We start from the raw sequence: 8619 nt of genomic DNA on the forward strand, positions 1-8619 counted from the left end.
TATAAGGTGGGTGGGGGAAATAAACAATGAGGTGGATCTAATAACACCTTTGTTTTTTTTTTTTTTTTTGAAGATTTGGTGAGAATTAATTTATCGTTTGAGGTTTATAGGAGGATGGCAAAATGACGTTGCAAACACTAAAGCACTCGGTTTTGATGGAGTCTCCATTCTAAAGCAGACATAGCAGCAAAAAGATTGAAATTATGACTGAATGAGCATACTATGTTAAATATCTATGACCAAAATCCATAATAATAAAAATTAAAAAAAAAAAAAAAAAATAGGACTCTCCGTCATCTTATGTTTTTGGCATAATATTTTATAATGTTGACACCAGAATTGTGCCAAAACATAAGGTGGTGGAGAGTGCATGGAGAGCATCACTTTTAAAAGGGTTGTTAGCATTTCTCAAAAAAATTAAGGAGAAGAACACCAAAAAACAGGTAGAACGGTAATCAAGTTCACAATCATTAATATACAATCCCAACTTTGGTTTAGCCAAAATAGAGCGTATGATAAAGATTGTGTGATAGCACGAGTTTGATTATTGAGTGTGAGTTTATTTATTATAAACTTTAGTTTTATTGTAATTTCATCTTGTACTTTGATAATAATTATACAATAAATTAAAAAAACAATTCACATATAAAATTTAAGTTGTGCATAGAGTAAAGTTATATAGATTCAAATATAATTTTCCTATCTGTAATCGTTATATAAATTTATGATCTGATTGCGCTCTCTAAAAACTTAACTCTAACATGATATGTAATTGTATAAAAATAAAAAATTAGTAGACATAATTTGTCTTTAACATCTCAATGCAAGAAAATTGGAGCATGAAATGAAAAACTTGCTGTAATTCCATTATTTACCTCTCAATTAAAATGGACACAAGAAAAAGTCAAAACTATTTATTTTTCTAAGTACATTAATATTTTTACATTAAGGAAAGAGGAGAATTCGATAAAGCCACATAATGAACGGTCTAATTTGATATTAAATTCGCCGTCCACTTCGAATCTAAGATCTCTCACTTACAAATAAAGAAGAATGCAAAAAAGAATTCGAAGTAAATTAATTTTATTTGTTGGAAATAAATTCATTTGAAAAGAAACAAAAAAACAAAAAAAAAAGAACAAAAAAAAAGAGTAAAAATCCAACCGACCAATATAGAAAGATCAAGCAATTGGGTCAAATGACAAGTGTATCCTTATCTTCGTGAGAACGTGGAGTGGAGCTATAAATAACGGAAACGTAAGAAATTAGGTAAATTCCTTGGTTGGCACGAAGGCTTTTATTCTCTCTCATCCTCCCCTCTCTCTCTCTCTCTCTATCTCTCTCTCTGTGGCAGCAGATCAGAATTCGGTGGGTTCAATCGAAGAAGTCGGTTTTACATAACAGAAACTCTGGATTCCACCTCCTCCCGTCCTTGGCGACGGTTGTCATGCCGCTTGGCTTTCAGGTTCGATTCATTTTCTTCCGATCTGATCCTCAATCAATTTTTTGTCCTTTTTGTTTAGATTTACTTCTGAATTCGATTTTATTCGATTTTGTTTTGTAATTGATTTTATTCGATTTGTTTTGGGATAGTTTGATTTTTTTTCGTTGTGAATTGTATCTCGATTTTATTCGATCTGTTTTTTGGGATTTAGGATTAGGGTTAGCTTTTTTAATGTATTCGTCTGGATATGGTACTTTGAACGGACGGGTCCGTTCAAAGTTTGTTATGTTGCTGAGAAATTCTGGGAAATGGAAGGGTTTCAGAGTTCGCAAATTTGGGGCTCGATTTTTGTAGGGTTTCTTCTTCTGGGTTATTAAGGTTTGGTGAAATTTTTCTGATTTGGAATTACATCTCTGGGTTATGTAATTGGGATACTCGCGGCTTATGGTGGTTATTTTTATGAATCATAACTCGAATTGGTAATTTGAGGCTTTTTGTTTATTTATTTGTTTGCAAATATATCATTGGTTGTATTCTGTTTGTGTCTTACATAAATTGCTAATGTTTTTGATCACTCAGGTTATAGATTTAGCTTAGTGTGTCTCACGTGAGGCTAAAACCGTAATTTGCTGCACCATAAAGTCTAACTGCAACCATTTTTTGTATAAACTTGTTTCTGGTTATGGTTCCTCTTCTTTCGTTTCCTACATTCCAGTTTTATGCTGAAGGTCATTTGGTGGCTTAGAACTTATACAAATTATTGTTGAAATTCATGACGTCATTGGGGGTCTATATAATTTGTCCCTGATGTTCTTTTGTGAGTTTAGGTTATCCTTTTACACAATTTTTTGTGATTTGTGGCATGTGGTTTAGCATCGGAAATCATTTGTTGGCCTGCGAATGAGTAAGAACAATGAAATAGCAAAGCATGCGTGCATCACGTTAAGTTTTTTGGTTGTGTCTCTATGATGCATAATACAGCTTAGGTGCCCAAAGTTTGTTGTATATTGACGTTGTCACCATTATATGGTTTGTGGTATTTGTTTTGTCTGAACTTTGTTCTGAATTGTGCAGCAAGTATTGTAATTTTATGTGAGAGCTATTATGAAGCTGTGGTAAGGATTAAATGTTATTTTGTTTTAGTGTTTGGATTTGCATCATTATGTTTCATATTATGTGAGATTTTGTTTAAATGGCCATTAAAATCAGTAAATTGTACCTTCGTATCTTGTCTGCATGATTGGTCTTATGTTCTTACAACGCATTCATTTATTGTAATCTTAATTTCAGGTTGTGCCGGGCTTAGATTTAAAGGGGTTTCATATATATTTCAAGACATGGAGCAAATGCGCCTCTGGTCAAATTGCCACCAGTACCGGGTCTTTTCTTTCCAGGAAGTGCTTGACTGGAGATTTCTTGTCCTTGGAGATTTTCTTCTGGTTTCTTTTGTTAATTGCACTTAGTGGTCAATTTCTCTTAAATGATCAATACGGGAGACGTGATGCTAGTTTCTGAGTCAGGTGTTGGATCTTTAGTGCATAGTGCATTGCTGATACAACATCCACTTGAAATTTCTGGGAAAACTTCTTCAGGGGTACAGCATACACAACTCAGATCAATTTTATACTTCTACTTTTTTAGTCTATGCCTGCTTAGTATTCCTGAACTTTATTCTTTCATTATCATGACAGGGTTAAATTCTGGCAATCTGTGACTGAAGATCTCTGCATACTTAATATTAGATAATCAGTTACGTCAAACCAAACCAGTGCACACTGTTTATTTCAGAGTTATTATTTCATCGTTGCTCCTGATGGGTGCTATGAGAAGTGGCAAGATCTTTGTTACCTGAATATTCCTCACTGATCTCTGCATAATTTAGATGAGATAGCTATTAGTTAAGTTTATTAAGCCTTGGGTGGCACTATCTTGAGCTCTAAGTATTTCATTTGGCGGGATAAATCTTTTTGGTTGGTTTTTTTAATTGGCATCGATATGTTCGGTGATACTTGTCCTTTTTTGCCAACGATGTCATGCTGTAGCCCTGATGCCCTGGAGTTAGTAATAAATAAGGCCGTGCAGCCCATCCATCATATGAATTCTGGTTTTGTGCTCGTGCGTATTGCCTCAGAAGATTAATGGTTTGATTCTGCTGGACCAGCAAGGCAGTTGTTTATATCCTACAGTGTATTTGAAGGATCATCTCAGATAAATTCGTTTTATCTTTTACGAGTCTTTATGCTTTCACTGAATAAAGAACGAGCTGCTTTGTGTTCCACAGGAAGAATGGAGAGGTGAGTGTTTACTGTGTGATTTTAGGGTTATCTGTTTGTGTTCATACTGATGCATAAGTATGTGGTTACTCTAGGTACAAGTTAATAAAGGAAGTTGGTGATGGCACATTTGGGAGTGTCTGGCGAGCTATTAATAAGCAGACTGGTGAAGTCGTAAGTGGTTTTTGTCCCCATTCCTTTTAGAATGTATGTAGTGCTGTATTTGTTCTGTTCATAGTCATTTGGACAATATTTCAGGTTGCTATTAAGAAAATGAAGAAAAGATATTATTCATGGGAGGAGTGCGTAAGTCTACGGGAAGTTAAGGTGGTTCAACTTACTGTCTCCTCTGTATTAATATCCTGATCTGATTTATATTTTTTAATTATATCACGGGTTTCTTCTCCATGCAGTCATTGCGTAGAATGAATCATCCAAATATTGTGAAGCTCAAGGAAGTCATCAGAGAAAATGACATATTGTACTTCGTGTTTGAATACATGGTAAGTGGTATAGTTGCTAAACTTTATATTATTTGCTATTATGTCCATGAGTGTCATAACTGATAAGTGATATTTGGTGTTGTCATATGGACATTGCAGGAGTTCAACTTGTATCAACTCATGAAAGATAAGGAAAAGCTTTTCCCTGAAGCTGAAGTCAGAAATTGGTGTTTTCAAGTTTTTCAGGGCCTTGCTTACATGCATCAGCGTGGATATTTTCATCGTGACCTTAAGCCAGGTATCTGCTACAATTGTTGTGTATAACCTTGGTTGAGTAGGTAAAATGTTTGTTAGAGAATCAGAAGGGCTAAAAAAGACGTCATTCGATGTTCTGAATGTCCAACTTGTTCTATACTTTGTTTTGTTATTTTTGGATCTTTAATTATTGCTGCTTGCATTCCCATGCTATGCTTTCTTGCATTTTTTGTTTCCTTTTTTCTCTTTTGTATTCTGAATCCTCAAGTGGCCAAATCATCTCAAATTTTGTTTCCACTTTCGTTGTGGGGTTATTTTCGTTCCTCAAATCAATTTCTTCGCTTATATGGTTTGTCATTAAACCGTTCAGGCTGTCATCTGTTCTCTTTGTTTTTTCTTGTGCTATCAGACTGACATATTTGTACCTGTACGTTCACTTCTTTACAGAGAACATATTGGTCACCAAAGATGTCATCAAAATTGCTGATTTTGGACTTGCTCGAGAAATCAATTCACAACCACCATATACAGAATATGTGTCGACACGGTGGTGGGTGTTATTCTAATTTTTGTTTTTCAATTTTTGTTACGAATTATCTCTGCTTGGGTGTTAATAAATTGCTGTCAGTTACTGACTCTAGAATGTGGATGTGCTAGGTATCGAGCGCCCGAAGTGCTGCTTCAGTCATACCTGTATAGCTCAAAAGTTGGTGAGTGTTTTTGTAATGAAGTTATGTTAAAAGTTTTGATTTTTGTCCTTTGTGAGTATATATTTACAATGATTGCTTTCGTAAATTATTAATTTTTATTATAACTGTCAGATATGTGGGCAATGGGTGCAATCATGGCTGAGTTGTTTTCTCTCCGTCCTTTATTTCCCGGTGTTAGGTATGTATTCCGTGCCTCAGTCATTGTTTGTTTCCCACAGGGAAATATTGCTATAATTATTGGACAGGATAGAATTTTGAATCTGTGCAGTAATTGTTTAATTAACTTCAATTCTTTTTGGAGGATATTAGTGCCATTTTTGCTAATAATTTAGCGACTAATACCAGTTTATTTATGTTAATTGTTCTCACCTTCACCTCCTTCCACCATTCTTGCAGTGAAGCAGATGAGATACACAAAATTTGCAGTGTGATTGGAAGCCCAACCAAGGATTCATGGGCTGATGGGCTTCGCCTTGCAAGGGATATCAACTACCAATTTCCTCAGGTCAGTTATTTCTGGTTTTGCATAATGCAATTCCTCATTTGTTTTGTTCAATTTTATTCATGCGTTTTAGTTTGTTCTCTGAGGTGCATAGACTTGCACAGAAATCTCATGGGGAATGGTTTTTACATTCTCACTTTTATCAGACTGCTGTCATTGCTGCATCTTATTTTATGTGAGGGATTTATTAGACAGTTTAAAGCTGCATGCTAATTTGGGATGTATTTTTTGTGTGTTGTGTTTTAGTATTAGTAGAAACATGAGATATGCTGTTCCCATACTTGGAAAAACAACCTTGTATATTAAGTTGGTTTTGTATCTTTTAATATGGCAGTTTGCTGGTATAGATCTTTCTTCACTGATCCCATCAGCTAGTGACAGTGCAATCCGCCTTATTACAGTAAGTCCTATATAGTATTACTGTCCCCTCAACTCAGCCCATGTGTGGCTAAATCGTTTAAAGAACGTCTACTACTGTGGAATTCATGTTTTTCCTTTTCCTTTTGCTGTAGTCACTTTGTTCTTGGGACCCTTCCAAGAGGCCAACTGCTGCAGAGGCCCTCCAGCATCCTTTCTTCCAGGTAGTGTATTGGAACATAGTATGGTTAGTGCAACTTCCTATGATGAATGGGGTCTGTAAATGTTGTGTATTCTAAGATGTACTTCCTTTTATTTTGCAGAGTTGCTATTATGTTCCGCCATCCCTTCGTTCCAGATCAAATGTTGCCAGAACACCACCAATAGGTTTGTCCATCTGATAATTTATGGAATTGCATCAGCTTTGATATCTTTATTTAGATATTCAAGTAATGTAGGATATAAATTTATTTGTATTGTTACACAGCTGGAGCTAGGGGAGCCGAGCAGCAGAGTGCTAGAAGACTTTCTGGAACTGTATCTCATTCAAAGCTTGCTAACAGCTTCCCTTCCCCAAAGTTGCATGCTTCTGTAGGCACAGGTTGGTTTATATTGTTCTGTTGAGTTTATTTAAACTTTCAATTCTGACTTTTTCTTTTATCCTAAAGGAGAGCATCGTATATAATTTCACTTTTTGCCTATAAAAGAAGTGGGTTTATAGCTCATAGTTAAGGAAACATTGACATCTTGTCTAATGAACTGGTAGTTTTCTAGATTTATTCTCATTCTGTGATAACTATTTTTGCAGGTGTGCAGCGGAAACTGGATATGGCAAACCAGGTGATAACACATGTTATTACTTTTCTCTGTTTAATTTGATTGTGCGCTTATGCCAAACATGCACATACCTCAATTGCGTTTACTGTTATTAATTAATTCCTCATCTTTATGATTGAAGGATGTGAAAAAGAATGATAAATATTTGAAAAGCTCTCCAAAGCAGCAGCAGCAGAAATATCGACCTCCTGGAAAGAGCAGTCCTAGTAAGTTCCATGGCTAGAAGGATGTTTGATTGTGTTGCTTTCTTCCGCCGATTTGGATTTTTTATCAATATATTTTGCTGGTCACATTTATGAACCACAAGAATGCGTGAATGTTGGCTTTTTCTTCGGCTTTTAGTTACTTTTATTTGTCAAGCCCCTGGTGCTTGTTCATATGACATTTATTTAACTGAGAAAACTGTCGGTTGGCAGCCTCTGTGAACAAGGGAAGGGTTGCACGTGGAGTTTCAGATACATCTGAGAAGCTGGCAAATATGACAATTGGTCATCGCAGGCAGACTGTCGGGCAGCCGCAGATGCGCCCTCCTCCCATGAAGGCCGGTGTCCAGTGGATTGGTGAGTCTGGAAACTTGTACCTCAGGCCTGTTCAAGAGATTCAACCTGGCAGAACGTATTCAAGGAAAGTTGCGGGATGAAGAAGATGAGCTTCTTTAACAGGTCTTATATATAGATCGTTTGCGTTATCACTACCTGCAGAGTTATGCAGATTTGTCTGTCTCGTGTCTTGTTTAGTACCGAACCTATGACTTGCGCTGGTATTTGGTTTGTATGCTTGTGAATTAGTGGTATGACCAACCGGCATCTTCTGCCCGGTCTTGTATTATTCATGTAAGCGGTATTGGATGAGTTCCAACAGTATGGCGTTTCCTTTCGCTTTCTAAACAATGACCTGGATTTTCAGAGTAAATAAATGAAAGCTAAAGGTACCCTATGTTTTTGTACAAGGTTGTATGTTTTTTACTTCATGTTGTTCCCCCTCCCCTTTGGCGCTTAGACCATCTCTAAAAGAAATATCAAATTATAATAGTCAAATTACAATTTATGGATGATGTGTTGATCTGAAGTTTTATGTCAAATTTTGTAAATCTCTAACAAAATCGTCAAATGTTATTTCTTATTAATATAGAGCTTTAAATGGGTGTATTTATTAAAAAAAATGTGGAAACAAAATCTTTATTAGTTGGAAATTTTAGTGGAATAAGGGATCCGTTATTAAAATTAATTAAAAATAAATTTATGTTGTGTCAAATTTGATTTCTAATCACAAAGATTTCAAATTTAATCAGTTAATAACATTTCGGTTAGAAGGGTTTTTGCTGATTAGATTGACATCTCTTTTAAAGATGCTATTATAGGAGCAAAAAGATCTCCAAAACTGAACATAACCACAATTCATTACTATTTCTTACAAACAAACCTCAACATGAAGTACAAAGGCTCCGGAATTCCGAACAAAGAACAAAATATCTAATGTACACAGTGTTGTCTAAACAGTTAAAAACACATGTAATGTCTTTCAAAATGAATATAAGCCTTGAAATGCTCTTCAAGTACATTCAAGATATGTCAAACTTGTCACCCAAGTTGATCTGAAAGTGAAGGGAAAAGGGGAAAAAGGGTGAGCTACAAAGCTCAGTAAGTAACAATAAACAAAATGTTGGAGTTTTGAGACTCCTTGTCCCACATCGGGGGAACATAAGCTTCCCAAGGACCTTTATATATGTTTTGTCTTCTACACCTACAATTAGAACTTTGACCATTTGGAAATGGATTGAGAACTTTGACCTTATAAT

The 8619-nt window shown here is 35.5% G+C and overlaps 1 protein-coding gene across 2 annotated transcripts; it reads left to right on the top strand.

Moving 5' to 3' along the window:
• The first annotated feature begins 1225 nt into the window (after positions 1-1225).
• On the top strand, positions 1226-7770 carry LOC137709900 (Protein kinase superfamily protein). Of its 2 annotated transcripts, XM_068448881.2 has the most exons (19): positions 1272-1465; positions 2519-2559; positions 2735-3038; positions 3136-3738; positions 3813-3891; positions 3976-4044; positions 4131-4220; positions 4320-4458; positions 4863-4965; positions 5073-5125; positions 5237-5303; positions 5522-5630; positions 5962-6027; positions 6140-6208; positions 6308-6371; positions 6472-6585; positions 6793-6824; positions 6943-7027; positions 7238-7770. In XM_068448881.2, exons 4-19 carry the CDS (start codon positions 3683-3685, stop codon positions 7459-7461), a joined length of 1419 nt encoding a protein of 472 aa, XP_068304982.2. In that variant the 5' UTR covers positions 1272-1465; positions 2519-2559; positions 2735-3038; positions 3136-3682; the 3' UTR covers positions 7462-7770. The 2 variants fall into 2 exon arrangements, with proteins under 2 accessions (XP_068304981.2, XP_068304982.2); XM_068448880.2 differs by lacking the exon at positions 2519-2559 and having other exon boundaries at positions 1226-1465.
• The last annotated feature ends 849 nt before the right edge of the window (positions 7771-8619 follow it).

The sequence above is a fragment of the Pyrus communis genome, chromosome 6 (assembly GCF_041283825.1).
Source record: "Pyrus communis isolate YQ-2024b chromosome 6, ASM4128382v1, whole genome shotgun sequence".
In the NCBI taxonomy this organism is placed as follows: Eukaryota; Viridiplantae; Streptophyta; class Magnoliopsida; order Rosales; family Rosaceae; genus Pyrus; species Pyrus communis.

Coding starts and splice junctions, on each gene's coding strand:
- LOC137709900 (XM_068448880.2), top strand. CDS start 3,683: ATGCTTTCACTGAATAAAGAACGAGCTGCTTTGTGTTCCACAGGAAGA. Junction 5,126..5,236: donor CCTGTATAGCTCAAAAGTTG/GTGAGTGTTTTT, acceptor TATAACTGTCAG/ATATGTGGGCAATGGGTGCA. Junction 5,304..5,521: donor CCTTTATTTCCCGGTGTTAG/GTATGTATTCCG, acceptor CCATTCTTGCAG/TGAAGCAGATGAGATACACA.